This window comes from Chiloscyllium plagiosum, chromosome 2 (genome assembly GCF_004010195.1).
Source record: "Chiloscyllium plagiosum isolate BGI_BamShark_2017 chromosome 2, ASM401019v2, whole genome shotgun sequence".
Taxonomy (NCBI): domain Eukaryota; kingdom Metazoa; phylum Chordata; class Chondrichthyes; order Orectolobiformes; family Hemiscylliidae; genus Chiloscyllium; species Chiloscyllium plagiosum.
Genome location: NC_057711.1, coordinates 141,126,193 through 141,146,299, shown reverse-complemented (window position 1 = coordinate 141,146,299; position 20,107 = coordinate 141,126,193). Strand labels below are relative to the sequence as shown.

Below are 20,107 nucleotides of genomic sequence, written 5' to 3'. Positions count from 1 at the left end.
CAGTCATTCATTGTTATTTCTACGGGGAACTCTTAATTAATCTGGAGATGGGACTACTTCTAATTAAGGATGGCAGCAGGTTTGCGACTCTGGGAGGTCAGTTAGAGGCATTGGAGCGGCAGCATGCAACTGAGTAAGACACAGACAACACTTCAAGAGGAGTGTCTCTTACAACTTACAAAAAAAACTGCCTTACAGTTAGAATTAGGTTTATTGTTATGCAGGTCACTACTGTAGGGTGGAAACGGGTGGGAACAAGATATAAAATGTAAATGATTTTATCCACAGTTGCAGATAAATGAATAAAAAGTAAATATTCACATTTGTAAAATTTCAATAAATATGTAAACAAAGCACTATAGATGAGTGTAAGATGTAAAATGTGAATGAATTACACTATAGTATAAGTAGAATACATGGATTAATTCCTACTTCATTGTGAATAATATATGAAACAGAATGAATTATTTTACAGATGGGAATTAATTGAATGATTTCCTTCATTGGTTGGATTAAAAATTGAATGGGTTCTTCTACAGAAGGGAAGAGAATGTTGCAATAAATGTGAAGTTGTTTTGCAGAGATGGGGCACAATATAAAATGTGAATTAATAACTGTATTGATTAGTTTGTTGTAAACATTGTGAATACATTCTACCAAAGATAATGGTATATATGATATAAATAGATCTCTTGATAAATTCAAACATATAGAATTTGAGCTCACACTCCTGACGGAAGGGCATGATGCTTTCAATGTGGAGAGCTGCTTAGCAGATAAGAATAGTGTTTGAGGTTTTAACCTGCGTCTTTCTCACCACGTGACAGACAAAAGGGCGTCTGCACTGGGAGAGTATTACATTTGCAAAAGTCCAACTCCAAAACTGCTGCGAATGAACCAACTTTCTTTATGACCACTTCAGATTTGAGCCATCGCAACTAACTCCCTCCCCTGCAGAGACAGGTCAGTGGTGTTAATATTTAAATGAGGGTGAATTAAAGAAAGTTTTAACTTAAATTTAAACTTAACCACTGCTGCATCGAGGTTCAGATTAAAATGGAGGCACAAATGAGCAGCATCTTATGGGGCCAGTTAAAGGCCAAGCCCCATCCTTCTCTCCCTCGCTCTCTCTCATCTTTGGTGGTCTGCATTGCCCTAACGGGCTTTGTATGTAAATAAATCAATTGGAAAACACGGGTGATTTAATGATGGTGGATAGGAGGTGAATATTGCACAGATGATCCAATGGTGGGAAAAACTGGTTGTACGTGATAGCACTTCCGGATATAATGTGAAGAAGTAAAGAACATTAAAAAATTTGAAGGCCGAGAGGCCAAATATTTACAGAGGCTCTGTGCTGATTATGCTATAATGAGATTCATGTAAGTTGTGACACAGTCATAGAGTCATTCAGCATGGAAACCAACTCTCTGGCCAACTCATCTGTGCCAACCAGACATCCCAGGCTGATCTAGTCCCATTTGCCAGAATTGGGCCCATATAAACACTTCCCACTCATGTACCCATTCAGATGCCTTTTAAATGCTGTAATTGTACCAGCCTCCACCACTTCCTCTGGCAGCTCATCCCACACATGCACCATCCTCTGCGTGAAAAATTTAGCCCTCAGCTCCTTTTTAAATCTTTTCTCTTAAACCCATTCCCTCCAGTTTTGGACTCTCCTACGTTAGGAAAAAGGCTTTAGCTTTTGATCCAATCCACACCCCTCATGATTTTATAAACCTCTATAAGGTCACCCTTCAGCCTCTGCCACTCCAGGGTAAATAACCCAGCCTATTCACCCTCTTCCTATAACTCTAATCCTCCAAACCTTGAAACATCCTTGTCAATCTTTTCTGCACCTTCTCACATTTAACAACATCCTTCTTATAGAAGGGCAACCAGAATTGTATGCAGTATTCTAAAACTGGCCTCACCAATGTCCTCTACAGCTGCAACATGGCATCCCAACTCCTATACTCAATGTTCTGACCAATAAAAACAAGTGTACCAAACACCTTCTTCACCTCCCTGCCGACCTGTGACTCCACTTTCAAGAAAGTATGCATCCGCACCTCTAAGTCTCTATGTTTGGCAAGACTCCCCAGGCCTTACCATTAAGTATATAAATCCTGCCCTAGTTTGTCTAACCAAAATGCAGCACCTCATATTTATCTAAATCAAACCCCATCTGTCACTCCTCAGCCCATTGGCCCATCTGATCAAGGTCCCATTGTACTCTGAGATAACCACCTTCGCTGTCCACTACACCACATTATTACAAGGAGAAATTTCTCATGTCTCTTCCTTCTCACAATTTACCCAAGACAATGCTGTTTCAAGTAAAAGGTTTTCAAAAAGAAAGATTTCTAAAAATTCAACTTCCACAACTCAGCTGCAAAATCAACTACTCTGCTGCCTGTAGGAATCTGGAATTACAGAAGGGAAGCAAACAAGGAGCCACTTTTCACAGAAAAACATGCATCTCATAGAGTACGTCACAGATTCCTGATCAACATGGTCCTTTTGTCAACGATCTAGTTAGAAAATATTTTTTGTTCACACTCTTTATAGCAACTCTCTATCATTCTGATTTATTATAATCTGCCCTTGGTTTCCCTTCTCACTGGCTTGAAATGATTGTTTCCTGCTTTTTTTTGTCCTAACTTGCAAGTTTGCTGCAAGCATGAAAATCTTTTTTCTCACAGTGAAGTCACTGCATCTGCAACCTGTGGTAAGGAGCTGAAAAACTACACTGGAGAGGAAGCGACCAAGAACACTAATGAAGCACAAGGCAAGGAATAAAAGGAAAGACAATTGCTAACAAGAAAATTAATGGAAAATAAAGCAGATTTGAATCACAAACAAACTGAGAATCAAGATGAACCACCAAAGACAGCTAGAAAGAGATTGGCAGCAAATTATCTGGACTTGCAAATTACTCCATTTTGAAAGTCATCCAAATACTAATTGACAATGATTCCATTGCTTGCCAAGTATACAAAAGGACAGGGAAAGAAATAATCAAAAGCATCCCAACAAATCAATGGAAAAAGCTATTCGTCATCCAGCTCCCAATTACGCTATCACCTGCAAAAGGCAGACAAAGAAAACTCATTTCAGACACAGGATGAGAAGCTGAAGAAAAATTCTTGGTATAGGAATGAGTGATTTTGCAGAGTCAATGACTGATGCTGGCCTGGGATTGCAATTCCTGTCAGCATGAATAATACTCAAGAAAAACTTCAAGTTCAACAAGTCAACATTTCTTGTTTTCTTTTGTTTCTAATTACAGAAATTACAGAATATTGATGAAAGGAAACAATTCGATAATGATGTCAGATCAGTTGTTGCTTTGGTTTAGAGTCACTAGTACAGTACTAAACTTCCAAATTTCACATTAATGGATAATTGAGTCAGGGATGCAAGAGCGCTCCAAAATGTTAAAAAAATGTTCTTGTTTTATTTGACATAAATCCATAGAGTATCAAATGCTCCAGATTCTAATTTGGAGGTGGCTGATGCAAAGGATAGATCAGCCATGTCAAGTGCCCAATGCCAGTTGGTCCTGAGTGACACCTGCAGTGCAGGTATGCAGATGAAGAAATTGAGAGAGAAACACAATCAGGATCCCACCTGTAGACATTTGACTGAAGTACCAGAGATCTACATAGTTAAAACTATTCCAGCATAGTTAGGAAAATGAATGAAGGCAAAAGAGAAACGCAACAAAGTAGTGCCTGGTTTAGAAATGGAAATATTACAACAGTACAATAGGATATATTTGTGCCACTGGAGCTACGATGCAGCTTCCTCAATACAAGCATTGCTCCAACATGTACAAACAGCTGTAATCACCATTATAATAGTTATCAGCTTCTAAAGAGACCTTTAGAATTTAAGAACACTATAAGCCTGAGTTATCTATTGTGTTTCCATCTGTATGTGTGAAGGTCTCTCAGCTGCACTCGAAGTTAATTTTCAAAAGTAATGATAAATATTGCTAAAGTTCATGCAATTGGAGGCCCTGTAAATATGTATAACAATACAGAATTCAATTTAGAATCGTTATCATCACTGTAGGAAGTCATATTCCATTGAAGAAGCTCAGAAGTTAGTGACATGTAACACTAATACTATACTGAATGAGCAAAACAAGGGATAAATTTTAAAAAATGGAAAGCAAATGGTTGCTAAATGTTACTGAATTACTTAACTGAAGAATAATCTTTTTATTTGAGGTCCTCTTTAGCTATTTTCCAATTTGAATCGTGTATTGACAATCATGTTGTAAATACATGTACTCAGCAAACTGCCAAATCCTGCACAGAACTGAAACTTGAATATAACAAGACAAAACACAGTTACAGGTGAGCAGCACATGACTAGTCAAGCTGCCTAATTGTCTTTGCATAATCAAACACAATGCAAATAATGCACTGACACAGTCTCAGAAATTGATAATGTTATAGATTATGTCACAAGTAATAGAAATTTGTTCTCCAATCTCTCACAGATGAAAACAGGCCCAAATACACAAGTTCAGTCGACAGAATGGGATGCTGTTTTCCACAGCCTAAACTCAGAACAGAAGTACACAGCCTGCACAACTCTCTTGATTTGATTAGATTAGATTCCCTACAGTATGGAAACAGGCCCTTCAGCCCAACAAGTCCACACCGACCCTCTGAAGAGTAGCCTACTCCTGACTAATGCACCTAACACAATGGGCAATCTAGCACGGCCAATTCACTGACCTGCACATCTTACCATCCATCTTTGTTGAAACCCCTTAAGATGAAGTAAACAATTAAATTTACCAGTTCCGTCACTAAGTCACTTTGCAAAATTGAACAGTGCAGAAGAAACACAATACATCAAAACAAAGAAAACAATGAAAGATCCCTATGAAATTATGAGAAATCTGGTTTTAAAACTTACCAACTCTATTTTGTTACCTAAAATCTGATTTCTTGAACAAACGCTACAGCTTTTTTGCAAAACACAAAGACGTTTCTTTTGCTGTTTTCATCTAATCCATCCTACACACTTATTTGTTCAAAAATAGGCCTAAAGGCTTACAGGAATATTTGCTGTAATTACTCCATTTAGAATGTGTGCAATTATGTCTGTCTGATGAGACCTATAACCAGCTAGAATATTTGAACACCTAGACTTCTGTGTGACACCACTGTTCACTGTCACACCGAGAATGTACACATTGTGAATTTGCCTTTGCTTTTAAATGATGCTGTTACTAAAGCTAAAAGGTTGCTGTTAAAGAGTCCAAGGCCATGTTATCTTTGTTGATTTGCATACAGACTCTCATCATAAACTATTACTCTGCAGGTAGAGCAGAACTTCAATTCAGTTCATTCAGAAGATGTCACCTTTTATCTCTGAAAATCTATTCTGCCATTGCTAATTATTCAAGACAATATATTTCTTTGCAGAGTCCAAATGTTGCAGGTATGAACTCAAAAAATCCAAGCTGTAGATATAGTGTACATGGATCAACAGCTGAGGAAATGTTAAGTTTAGCTGAGAAAATATATATTGATTTATATACATAGGTATATCTGTACATATCACACACATACTGCGTGACCATGCAACACTTCATGTGAGGTACCAATTATAGTCACAGATGGAAACCACTGGAAGAACAGTGTTGTCACTTGTACCAGCCAGAATTACACAAGATGGGGACAGACAGTTGCTTATCCTCAGCTTTAGTGGATGTGCCATCTTTCAGCAAAAGAAGACTGGGAAGACAGGGAAATTATAGTAAGATTAGCAGAGATGGGCTTATTACTTTAATCCATAGTAAACAACAGTATCTCATGGAGCTGTAAACATCTCTAAGGCTATTAAAGGCATTAAAACCAAAAAAGGAGCACACATCAGATAATAAAGGGACAAAGTATGGGCATTAAAACAAGAAAAACCCAAAACAGATAATAAGGGTGAAATAAAATCCACATTCTGTAGATTAACAATGTTATTACATAGTTAAGATAATTATATATTTTGCTTCATTAAAAATAAGAAAGTTAGAAGAGATCCTACTCTTTTATCATAGCAAATAACTTTCAACTTTATTTTAAAAATTACTGATCACATGATACTCTCTTAGCGTTAGAGAGAAGACACCAGTCATCTCTCTAACTCTAAGTATGTGAAGAGAGAGGTCTTAGACACTTCACTAGAAAGCTGCATTTGATAACAGCAAATGTACAGATGTAAATAGCTGAATATCACATTACATAACAGATTGAAGAGCTTTAGCTGGAGTCAAGGAGCACATAACCTCAAGGACAATGTAAGTGCAGACACCCACAGCTCAGGAATCTCATTCTGCAGGTAACATTTTTAACTCATAACTAGTCATTCAGCTGCCTCTGGGAAACAGTTTAGTTCAGCTGCATTGTGAGCGACTTTGTTAGTTCAGAAGTCTTCACATGACAACAGAGTGCTAACAAGAGGGTGATGTCGCGACTACTTTTGTTTGGTCCTCTGTTGAGGAAGACAATCGCCATGGTTTACAGCAGCCTTAAGGTGGGAAGTCTTCCTACTGCATTAATCCAATGTCTCTGACCTCTTCCCCTAGGAGTACCCTTTGGGGACAGCCATGCTGCTCTCCTATTGGAGGGGAGCTTAATACAGATTAGTGACAAGCTAGAAGGCCACAATTAAAATGAAGTATCATCCTACTTAGGTTTTAGATGTACTGGTATCTGTATGGCTATGGTCAGGATCCATGGACACTCATTTTATTGATAAGACTGGGGGAATTCAGTTTCCTCTATCTTCACTATTCCTGTGGACAGTGCCTGTACTTCACAGATTTGCTGCAGCTCTCTATTATTATTTTTTTCAATGACAGTTCCTGGGCATTTATATCTGGCTGAACAAAGCTTGGATTCTCCAATGTTGTTCCTCTAACCACTCTCTGCTCGTATTCACTCACGAGCTGTTGGTTATAGCTGAAAACCCACGACCTGTCTAACAGAGCCCAGTGAAGGGCGAATATTTGCGCCAGTGCATGTTGTGAGTGAGTTCTACGGTGATGTACCCTCAAAAGGAATCAGTTTGTTGAGAGAAAAATTATCAGGAGAGTCCACAGGCTGCAGTTCTAACATAAAGGCCCTGGAGTGGAGAAGCAGATGTGCACAATTACTGTCTTAATTTCACAAGTTCCTACTTTGCATAATTAAGATGAACATAATCCATTAAGCTGTTGAAATCAAGACAACATAACCAAGTCTAGTACAAGGTGTGGTTTGAAGTTTAAATCTATCACTAGATGATCAAATATACCACTGATCTCCCTGGATTCCTCCTCTGATGGTGTCAGTGATGCTATCTGTGGTTATCCACCTCCAGTCCTGTTCACCTTCCTTGTGTGTTGTGCTCAGATTATCTACAACCAGGGAACACAGACTTATGTGTCTCTAAATCTTCACCAGACAAATACAGTGTATTCAGTGAGGATATCCATCAGGAATATACAGCACTTTACATGAAGAGTAGGGTGAGTGGGAATAATAAGTCGAGAGGTGAGGATGTGAACAGAAAGTGAATGGCTTGCACTCTTCAAATTTAAGTGGGTGTGAGGAGTGATGATATGGAGTATGCTTAACAAGATAAGAGTGAATGGACTGCAACTGTACCCACTTCTACTGAGTGGGTTAGATTATTATACTGCTTCCAGAACTGGATACAGGTATAAAATACACCTGCTGGAGGACAGACAGCAATAGGTTTCTTCCTTGTATTCCTGAAAAAGATTATTTCTGTCCGCCTCCTGATGGCACCCAGCAAAACACTGTGAAATGACACCTGAGTCTCTCTTATAAATTGTCATCGCTTTCTAAATCCTCCAAGTTTCATCTTGGAATTGGATCTTTGACCAGTTGAATTAAGATTATGGTATGTCATGCAAGTGCACATTGGATGTAAAAGATAAAAGGAAATTGATATTGAAGGATCCGGGTTAAGTTTGGATCTTCAGGTGTGCTGAAGTCTTTCTGGTTTCATCCAGGCCTATCATACCCTAGCTTGGCCTGCCCTCTGCTCAGGGCTGGTGTCTGCATTATTTTGAGGCTGTGACTGAATTTCACCACACATGGGAATGCAAATCAATTTATGTACAGATGGCAATGACGTAGAATGTGAGTGACTTCTTCAGATGGATAACAAGGTATAAAATGTGAATGAATTTCTTGTCAGATGTGAACAATTCTCCAAACTGTAATGCGTATGAAGGTCACTTTGGAAATAGAGGAATTGTTCATTCATGTTGAAGTGATTGGTTGAACAAAGAGACCTGATGATCTTTGTCTTTCCATTTCCAGCAGTCAGGCTTTAATCAACAAAAACAGATCTCACCTCTGTGAATTATCTCGTGTAAGGCGAAGCCATTTTGACACCATTTGTTCAACTTTGTGGGATTTGCGGACTTGGACCATGTTATCCTCTGGTTCTTCCATTTAACTGTAGAAAATAATAACTTGTGTTAATCTCACTATTGCGTTGAATTGAATTGAATTTATTGTCACGTGTACCGAGGCACAGTGAAAAGCTTTGTTTTGCGAGTAATACAGGCAGATCACAGAGTTAAGTAGCATAGATAGTAAATAATAGGTAAACAGCAAAAACAAAAACACAGGTACAGGAGAATGTTAAGAGTTTGTGAGTCCATTCAGTATTCTAACAACAGTAGGGTAGAAACTGTTTCAAAACCAGATGGTGTATGTGTTCAGGCTTCTGTACCTTCTCCCTGATGGTAGTGTTTGTAGAAAAATATTGCCAGGTTGGAATGGATCTTTGAGAGTGCTGGCGGTCTTTCCTTGACAGCGGGCCTGGTAGATGGATTCTATAGATGGGAGGTTGGCCTTTGTGATTGTCGGGCTGAGTTCACCACTCTCTGTAACCGTCTCTGATCTTGAATGGTACAGTTGCCATACCAGATAGTGATACATCCAGACAGAATGCTCTCGATGGCACACCTATAAAAGTTGGCAAGGGTATTCACCGTCATGCCAAATTTCCTCAGCTGCCTGAGGAAGAAGAGATGTTGTTGGGCCTTTGTAACCAGTGCGTCCACGTGAAGAGTCCAAGAAAGCTTGTTGTGGATGACTACTCCCAGGAGTTTAACACTCTCGACTCGTTCCACCTCAGTGCTGTTAATATGTAGGGGGGCATGAGTAACATCCCGCCGAAGGCATTGGTGCCAGTATTGCATCAAACACAAACAGGACAGGAAGACTAGATTCAATGTAAAATCTTTCTTTACTCTGCCCCAATAACATGCTTTATTCCCTGAGCAGAGCCCCACTTTTAACACTATTCTGCTTTCGCATCAGTTTTCTATTTCCACCTGATCTGTCCTTTAATGCCTACGGCTGAGATTGTCAATCAATGCCATTCAAATTATGTCTCTTGAGAACTGGTTTGAAACCACACAACCCATTTTGCAAAGGATCTTTGTACTAGTAGACAGAGAGGTTTAGGGGCAACACAGTGGCTCAGTGGTTAGCACTGCTACCTTACAACGCCAGAGATCCAGGTTTGATTCCACCCTCAGGCTATTGTCTGTGTAGAATTTTAACATTCTTGCCATGTCTGCATGGGTTTCCTCTGGATGCTCAGGTTTCCTCACAAAGTCCAAAGATGTGCAGGTTAGGTGGACTGGCCATGCTAAATTGCCAATAGTGTCAAGGGATGGCTTCGGAAATGTAGAGGGGTGAGTCTGGGTGAGGTGCTCTTCAAAGGGTCAGTGTGGACTCAATGGGCTGAATGGCCTGCTTCCACACTGTAGGGATTCTATATGCTTGATGCCCAGCACAGCCCAGTGCCCTAGACTGGGAGTTGGATGATGTCATTTACTATTGGAGGTGTCAGGCTGCCAGTATAATTTGGCACCTTTCTGAGTTTCCTCACAACAACTGAGGTATGGTCCCAGAAGGAGAAAACTTACTGAAGCATTTCACGGAGTGAAAGTTAATATTAAAATGGGACTCACAGCTTCAGCAACTCAAAAAGAATAAGCAAAATGTTCTTGTCAGAATAAATTCAACAGTGGCTTCTCTTCCCCAGCTTAACAAGCAGCTCTCGCATTTAGAAACGTTTCTAAAAACTGTACGATAATTATCTTCAGCTCCAACAGCTGGACTGGAGTTTCTGGTTTCTGGGTGGTGGATGTAAACAGGACACTGATGGCACAGTGGTAGTGTCCCTAACTCTGAGTCAGGAGGCCTGGCTTCAAGAACCTCTTCAGAGGTGTGGAAAAATATCTCTGAGCAGTTTAATTAGAAAATATCGGTAAGAATTTGTTGTCAGTGTCAGGTCCAAATAGCCACTAATATTTTGCTGTATTGAAATTTGTTATTTTAATTGATGCAATCCTGAATTATTGTCAGAGACTTGTTTAATGCTGACATTTTTGATGATGGCTTGCAATGTCTGAAATTCTTAAACCTGCACTTCTATTTTCCTATAATCGATCAGACAGTACTTCTTTGTCTATTAAAAAAAGCAGAAATCTTGGGCTCTCTTCTCCAGACAGCCACAGATGTTGCACCATGAGATCTGAAGTCTTGCAAGAAAAGATATGGATCAAAGACAGATAAATAGAGTTAAGGAGCAGATGAGTTATAATCTAATTGATAGGGAGCATCATCACCTACTCCTGGTTTCGACATAAACAGGCTCGAAGAACTCAGCTCTTGTTCATCATGTTACTACATTCTTCTGTTTCCATTTTGCAATTGGGAGAGTCCGATTGCCTTCATTATCATTAATTTTCTTTTTAGCGCTCCAGTTATACAGGGAATCTGACTGCAGACCCACAGCTAAAGAAGACTGTCATTTGGAACTTTTAATTTTATTTCTTATTTGTCACTCTATACTGACGAGAACTGTACTGTTGAAATTCTAATTTATTTCTTTATTTTTCTATTCTTTATCTAAGATTTTGTACATCAATACTTGTACCTAAGATAGCACCGTGAATGGTGACATTATAAACTTTTCACTGTACTCCTGTATCCCTGTACTTTAATACGCATGACAATAAAAACCTAATTCTAACCCAAAAGCTACCATTTATTACCAGTATTGGGGAAAATAGCCTTTAAAAAAAAGACCCAGATACTTTATTAAATTGCTTGTTGCAGATAAGACTTATGTTTCTGCTGGGATAAGACTTGTTGGGGAACTGAACTTCAACGTTATAGAGTCATAGAGATGACGTTATAGACCCTTTGGTCCAACCCGTCCACACTGACCAGATATGCCAACTCAATCTAGTCCCACCTGCCAGCACCCAACCCATATCCCTCCAAACCCTTCCTATTCATACACCAATCTAAATGCCTCTTAAATGTTGCAATTGTACCAGCCTCCACCACTTCCTCTGGCAGCTCATTCCATACCCGTACCACCCTCTGTGTGAAAAAGCTGCCCCTTAGGTCTCTTTTATACCTTTCCCCTCCCACCCTAAACCTATGCCGTCTAGTTCTGGACTCCCCGACTCCAGTTACTGGTCGCTGTTCACATAAAACAGCTGGAATTGTTCCCCTTATATCGTTTGGACTATTTACTCCAAGTTAACACAAATCAGAAAAGTTCACTGAGGTTGAAATGTGCTCTGCTCCATTATGTAACATTTCTTCGCTGGGCTGCTCCATGTTCTGCTCTGGAATGTTTCTTTGCATTGGTATAGCCCCTTTCACCATTGAGATAAATGACCACTTAATTGGATTTTAAAGTGACTTTGATTGAGGAATAAATATCAGCCAGGGCATCTGAACTACTCCCCTGTTTTGCTTCAAATTGTTGCATCGAATCACTTGGACCAGCCTTCGGGAGCTGATGGATCCTCATTTAACACACCATCAGAAAATTAGTACTAATAGCGCAGCATCCCTTGGTGATTGCTAAGATTATGTACATCTGGAGCAAGGTTCAAACCTATGAGCTTGCAATATATAATTGAGAGGGCTATCAACTCGGCCAAAGCTAACATTCCAGTACATGGGGTAAACTCATGTGAACTGGTTAGGAGCTCAAAAGAGTTCTGCAACATTTTTCACCCAGACGTTTACCCATTGCAAATATGAACTCTAACTAGTTTTGGAGATGGATTAAGAAAACTATGAACCATAGCTGAAGCAGATAAAGTAATAATAGAACATAGAACAAGATGCACAGGAACAGGCCCTTCAGCCCACTGTTGCTACACCACCCATGATGTCGTTCTGAACTAATCCCATCTGCCTGCACATGCTCTATATCCCTCTGGAGACACTCTGGAGGCAGGAAACATGTTTCCGCTGATGGGTGAGTCCCGAACCAGAGGACACAGCTTAAAAATAAGGGGTAGGCCATTTAGAACAGAGATGAGGAGAGACTTCTTCACCCAGAGAGTGGTGGGTATGTGGAATGCTCTGCCCCAGAAGGCAGTGGAGGCCCAGTCTCTGGATTCATTTAAGAAAGAGTTGGATAGAGCTCTCTAGGATAGTGGAATCAAGGGTTATGGAGATAAGGCAGGAACAGGATACTGATTGAGGATGATCAGCCATGATCATAATGAATGGTGGTGCAGGCTCGAAGGGCAGAATGGCCTACTCCTGCGCCTATTGTCTATTGTCTATTCCCTGCCTGGCCGTATGTCTGTCTAAATGCCTTTTAAATATTGCTATCATATCTGTTTCTACCACCTCCCCTGGCAGCATGTTCCAGCAGCCAATACCCTCTGTGTAAAAACACTTCCCTCTCACATCTCTTTTAAGCAGTCCCCCTCTCACCTTAAACCTATGCCCCCTTGTATTTGACATCTCCATTCTCTCTCTACCCTATTCATGAGCCCCTCAGCCTCTGGTGCTCTGGTAAAAACAATCCAAGTTTGTCCAGTAATAGGTACAGTTAATAAACTCAAATCCAGGCAAAATCCTGATAAATTTCTTCGCTGCCTCTCCAAAGCCTCCACACCGTTTGCATAGTGTGGTAACCAAAACTGCACACATACCCCAAATGTGGTCTGACTAAAGTTTTGTACAGCTTCAACATGACTTGACAACTTTTATACTCAATTCCACGACCATGAAGGCAAGCATACCTTACACCTTCTTTACTACCTTATCCACTTGTCTCTCCTCATCTCTTTCATGGAGTTATGGACTTGCACTCCAACATCCCTCAATGCTCCTAAAGGTCCTGCCATTTACTGTATACAATCCTCATGCATTTGATCTTCCAAAATGCATCATCTCACACAAGTCCTGATTAACCTCATCTGCCCTCTTAGTGCCCAACTTTCCGACTGACCTATATTCTGCTTTTGACAACCTTCCTCATTATCCTCAATTCCGTCAATTTTCATGTCATCAGCAAACCTATGAGTCACGCCATCTACATTTTCATCCAAATCGTTTATATATATTACAAACAACAGAGGTCCCAGCACTGATCCCTGCGGAACACTACTGGTCACAGACCTCCAGTCAGAAAAATACCCCTCCATAAATACCCTCTGCTTTTATGACCAAGCCAATTTGGTATCCAACTTACCAACTCACCATGAATCTCATGTGACTTAATCTTCTCAACCAGTCTACCATGAGGGACCTTTTCAAATAATCAAACCGTCTGCCATATTTGACCCTTATGTTACTCCGCCAGGCAATTCCAATTATACTAAGAGAAGTATGATGTAATAATTCAACTACTCAAAACAATGCAAAGGACAAAGCCAGGATCATACTAGAGGAAAGGTTCAGCAATAACTAACTGAATCTTTTTCAATTGACCTAAACAAAAAATCAGAAAACCCCAGCCACAGATTATATTTTAAACAAGGATGAGAGGAGATTACACGAACAATGTGGGCATTTGAATTAGCAGCAGGAATAGGCCAGTTGGCCCACTGCACCTGTTCTGTAATTCAATAAGACCACAGCTTATCTAATTACTCCACATTCCTGCCTATCCCCAATAATTTGTCACTCCTTTGTTTATTATGATTCTATGCACCTCTGCCTTAATATCATGGACTGTTAACAGTGAACAAACATTGTGATGAACCTTTTCATGAACATCAGCAGCCATGCTACACGGTCTCCATTGTTATTCTATTGCTGACTCACATATGCTACTGACAACAGCTATAGGCTCTCATGAGTACATTGCCACTTAAAAGCATAGAATCCCTACAGTGTAGAAAGCCTCTTGAGTCTGCACTGACTTTCCAAAGAGCATCGCACCCACATCCGCCAGATCCCTATATTTCCCATGGCCAATCCACCCTAACCTGCACGTTGCTGGACTGCGGGAGGAAACTGGAGCACCCACACAGACACGGGGTGAATGTGCAGTCACTCAAGGCTGGAATTGAACCCAGGTTGCTTATATTGTGAGGCAGCAGTGCTAACCACTGAGCCACCATGCCACTCCAGCAGTGTATAGGTATAGAAGATAAATGTGCTCCACTCACCAACCAACACTTTTAATACTTTTGGCTAGTCCAAAGCATAAAAAATGCTGAGCGCTCACCATTGCAGGAAGATGTGACAATACCAGAATGAATTTTATCAACTGAGACAATAGGTATAGGGTTAATGAGAGGACAGGTTGGCATGAATCCTACTGCATGGACATAAATCTGAGTAAATTTCAGAGACTGGCATAATTCAGTGTTGGAGAGGTGCAGTACACTGTGTTCCACCTTATACAACATCACCATCAAAAACTAATGCACGTTGGTCTTTGCACAGCATGGCTAGATTCACATTTGGCTAGGGATCAAAGCACTATACAATTTTGTCAGCTAAAAAGCAGTGTAGCATGGCAACACAGATTAATGGAGCAGACCGTAAGACGAGTTTGCTGTCAGCACTCAATGCATTCTCTGGCCCCTGATCTAAAATTTAGGGCAGAATCTTCCAGTATGCAGTCTCAGGGGTAGATTTCCTGTTACAATTGCATGGTGTTCAGCTTGTTACATATGCATGAAGAGCGCAGAAAATCCTGTAGTGGGAAGGGTTGGAAATTAACAGCCATTGCTGTTACCCTCAGGAGTTGAAGAACCTGGCTCCATACCTGGAAATGCAAACATTACATCCCTGTTCAAACAAAGGTAGTGAGGATAAGCCCAGCAATTACAGACCAGTTTAACCTCAGTGGTAAGGCAGCTTCGAGGAACAATTATTCAGGATAGAATTAGTAGTCACATGGAAAATGGTGAGTTGATTGGGAACAGCCAGCACAGATTCCTGAAGGAAAAACTGTACTTTTAAATAATTTGGTTTATTTTAAAGAGTTAACTGAAATAATTAATTAGGATAATGCTGTTATATATATGGATTTTCAAAAGGTGCCACACAACAGACTTGTGAGGAAATTGTGGCTCATGAAAATAGCAATGTGGATACAACATTGGCCATGTGACAGAAAATAGAGGGCAATGGTTAAAGAATATTTTTCAGGTTGGAAGAAAGTGTGCAGTGGAAATCCCCAGGGGTTGACATTAGGACCCTGGCATTTCCTGATATATAATTAATCATCTCGATCTTAGCGTACAGGGAGCAGATGATACAAAACTTGGAAGCTTTTTTAACTATGAGGAGAACAGTATAGTATTCTGAAAGCTCATAAACAAGTTGGAGGAGTGGGCAGATAGATGGCAGAGGAAGATCAATATGGGGAAGTGTGAGTTTTTTTAGACTCATAAAGATATACAGCACGGAAACAGACACTTCGGTACAACTCATCCATGCCGACCATATATCCCGAGATGATGCATTTTGGGGAAGAACATCAGCAGAAAATATAAGAGATACAATTATTAAGCAGACTCAGGGGAAGACGGATCATGGTGAGTATGTGCATAGGTCTTTGAAGATGATGGGACAGGTGAAGAGAGCAGTTAATAAAGTTTACAGTATCCTCATCATTATTAATAGGAGCATAGTGTGCGAGAGTAAGGGGTTATACTGAATTTAAACAAGACATTAGTTAGACTTCACACACGGTGGCTAAGTGGTTAGCACTGCTGCCTCACAGTGCCAGGACCCGGGTTTGATTCCAGCTCTGGGTGACTGTCTGTGTGGAGTTTGTATGTTCTCTCTTTGTCTGGGTGGGTTTCCTCCGGGTGCTCCAGTTTCCTCTCACAGTCCAAAGATGTGCAGGTTAGGTGAATTGGCCATGCTAAATTGCCGGAAGTATTCAGGTTTATGTAGGTTAGGTGCATTAGTCAGCAGTAAATGTAGAGTAATAGGGTTGGGGAATGGGTTTCAGTGGAATAGTCTTCGGAGGGTCGGTGTGGACTTGAGCCAAAGGGCCTGTTTCCACACTGTAGGGCTTCCATGATTCAGGTGGAGTATTGTGTGCTGTTCCAGCTGCCACACTACATGAAGGAGAGAATAATGAAGAGATGAACAAAAATGGTTCCAGGGATAAGAAACTTAGCTTATGAAGCAAGATTGGAGATGCTGAGACTGTTCTCCTTGGAAAGGAGAGGCTGAGAGGAGTTGATCAATGTTTTCCAAATCTGAAGGGGTCTGGTTGGACTAACTGGGAAGAAGCTAAAAAGATGGAGTACAATAGGCCATTGATTTAAAGTGATTTACAGAAGTAACAAATACAATGTGAGACAAAACAGTCCGGCAGGATAGCTGGGAGTACAGCAATTCAAACTTGCAAATATTTCTTGCTATCACATAGTCTACTATTACACACAACCCATTGTTGGCTACTAGCAGTCTCTACTAACAGTTATCTACCCTTCTAGACAGATCATCACAGACTCCTTTGTCTGTCCAAATGTTCTCTCTCTTTGGGCTCTCTCCCCACCCATCATTTACTCCTTACCCTCTCCCTACTCTATCTTCTGCTTATAAACCAACATTTTCCCAGCTACCATCAGTTCTCAGGAAGGGTCATTAGACCTGAAACATTAACTCTGATTTCTCTCCACAGATGCTGCCAGACCTGCTGACATTTTCCAGCAAATTCTGCTTTTGTTTCTGGATCCTAACATGCGCAGTTCTTTCGGTTTTTTATTTTGCAAATATTTCTTCTCATTTGATGGGGAAAGAAGGTACACTGAAATTGTAACCTTTGGAAAGACAAACATCTGATTTTCAGACAGTACATAGTGAGAGAGATTTATTGTGTCTTCCATAGCATCATTAATCACATTTCTTAATCGCTTCCATTTAACTGTGCTTGTGGTATGGGCATGTTTTAAGCGGGTACTTTTTATGGGACAGTCATGTATTAAAGCAATATTGCAACATTAATAGATCCAATCAAACAATGAATGAGATTTGCACACTTCAGAGCAAGCACAGCACAGAGCACAATGTAAATAAATAACCTTATTGTAGTTATGTTCAATCTCACCTTTGCATAAACACCCATTCAGCCGTGGGACTGTCTCACTTTAACATTATCAACACATTCGGACACAAAAACTGGGACAATCTCAGGATTAATGCATTTATTTTTACACAAATAGTGGTTTGTGTCTGCACTTCCCTGTCTGGGAGTGTGGTGGAAGCAGGATCATTTGAGGCATTCAAGAGGACATTCAATGTTTACTTGAATAGAAACAATGTGCAAGGATATGGAGAAAAGGGAGGGAACTCACAATACGTCACAGTGCTCACTTGTGGAGCCAGTGCAGAACACAGTGGCCTGAATGGCCTCCTTCTGTGCCATAACAATTCTATGATTCTGTGAATTGAACGGCAGCTGGACACATATTCACTCACTGCAAGCCAGCAGCAACACTTGGGCCCTCTCTTAGATTCAATGTAGCCCCTGCAGCTAAGCATGTGGTGGAGGCTGGTACAATTGCAATATTTAAGAGGCATTTGGATGGGTATATGAATAGGAAGGGTTTGGAGGGATATGGGCCGGGTGCTGGCAGGTGGGACTAGATTGGGTTGGGATATTTGGTCGGCATGGATAGGTTGGAACGAAGGGTCTGTTTCCATGCTGTACATCTCTATGACTCTATGATTCTATTCCAGTCTTTCCACTCTTCCCTGATCAGCCTGCCTCTACTGACCACTCAGATTTCCATCAGGGTCCTTGACCCCTGCCCATTACGGTCCAGCCTCCATGCCCCATGCAATTTGGATGCACTGCTACCTGATCTTAATTAAGATAGGCCTGAATGCTGACCAAGGAGAACAAAGCAGTGGCAGTCCACTCCAAAGTCCAGCAACTCACTCCTGCATGTCTCTTATATATAGTCAAGAATCAGAAAGCATGCTTTTTTCACATGTGGAGAGTTTAATTCAGAAGAGGAAATAATTCGAGTGAACTGGGCTTTCAACGGGTGGGCACACCATGCAAACATATGGAAAAGAACTACACGATTTCTGTAGCAGGAAAGGATGCTTTCTTTTTGGGCAAATGACACTGGAGGCCATTGAAAAGCAATGTGTGATCCCCTTGACGTTTGTGGTCCTGCAGCTTTTTCAGTTATTAGGAGACTAACTTATCATGAGGCATTAGATACAAACAGCTTTGAAGAGTTGATGGATTTAGTTAAAGAATATAACAATCCCAGGCCTCCTCTAATTCTGAGACACTATCAGTTTTACTGGGCAATTTGAGAACCAGGGGATTTTTGATGAGGTTAAGACAACTGACAGAAGCATGTGACTTTGGTTTAATCCTTAATGAGAAGCTGAGAGACCTTTTGGCATGTTGAATTAATGACGTAACCATGCAAAAAGGCTTACTAGCTGAAGCCCAAGTGGACTTCAAACGGGCACTACAACTGGCTTTATCATTGGAAAATGTAGCAAATGGAGTATATGAGCAGGGAGTTTCAATGGAAGTGGTCACCCTCACCAGTTCCACTGAGCTTGGGGAACACCACTTGTGTGAAAGTGATTGCATAGCCTCACTCAGGACATATCCTGAACAGAGGGACTTTAGGTCAGCTCACAGCAAAAACCCAAAACAAAGCCAAGCTTCGGCCAAACAGTTAAAATTTTCTTCAGGATCCAGGCCAGCAGGCCATTGTAGTTGTTGCCGGTGTGCAGACTCGAGACAGCAGATGAGTCCCACTAGACCTAAATGGAGTAAGAGAACTCATAGGCCGGTATCCAGAAGACTGTACATCCTGGAAAGTCCACCTACATCTGGTTTTGAACAGTTAAATTGTTTAACAACATCCAAATCAGAACCAATTGAAATAAACATCAGGTTAAATGGTCACCCAGTTCTAATGGAGATGGATACTGGTGCGGCTATATCAGTCATTGCACAAGCAGTCTTTAACAAAATTCACTTTTGACTCCAACCCTGAAGTTTGCACAAGGCCTTGGCTAGACTGTGAACCTGTACTGGGGAGCCTTTACAGATTAAGGGTACAACCTCTCTTCTGATCTCTTATGAGAAGTAGCTGGTTCAGTTACCACTGATTGTAGTAAGAGGCCCAGGCCTAAGCTTGATGGGGCACAATTGGTTGGAAAAGGTTCACCTTGATTGGCTCAACATTTTTGAATTAGAAAGTTGTTGTCTGTATGAAGTCCTAATTCAATACCTAATGGTTTTTCAGGGAGGCCTAGGGCCTATGCATGCCACTTTGCACTTTGACCAGGAACCAAAACTATGATTCTGCAAGGCCTGCCCAGTGCCTTTTATCTTACGGGGAAAAGTAGAGGCAGAAGTCAGAAGGCTGGAAGCAAAGGAATCATTAAACCATTGAATCATTAATCGGGTGGGTTTAAACTAGCTCAGCAGTGGTACTGGAACCTGTGGTGTTGTTCAAGTGCACAGGAGGATGAAAGTAGGGAGGACATGGACAGGATTTCACTGTCACAGGAGTGTGCTTGCAGACAGCAAGCTGGTTTGAAGTGTGTCTACTTCAACGCCAGGAGTATCCGGAATAAGGTAGGTGAGCTTGCAGCATGGATAGGTACCTGGGACTTCGATGTTGTGGCCATTTTGGAGACATGGATAGAGCAGATATCAGGAATGTATGTTGCAGATTCCAGGGTTTAGATCTTTCATTAAGAACAGGGAAGGTGGTAAAAGAGGGGGAGGTGTGGCTTTGTTAGTCAAGGGACAGTATAACGGTGGC

The 20,107-nt window shown here is 40.9% G+C and overlaps 1 protein-coding gene across 1 annotated transcript in view; it reads right to left on the bottom strand.

Moving 5' to 3' along the window:
* LOC122558276 (FERM and PDZ domain-containing protein 1) overlaps positions 1–20,107 on the bottom strand; it is a 99,134-nt gene that overhangs the window by 58,250 nt on the left and 20,777 nt on the right. Inside the window, exon 2 of the mRNA XM_043706677.1 lies at positions 8,392–8,496. Coding sequence (XP_043562612.1) covers positions 8,392–8,492 — 101 coding nt within the window. The 5' untranslated portion in view covers positions 8,493–8,496. The remainder of the gene's footprint in view (positions 1–8,391; positions 8,497–20,107) is intronic.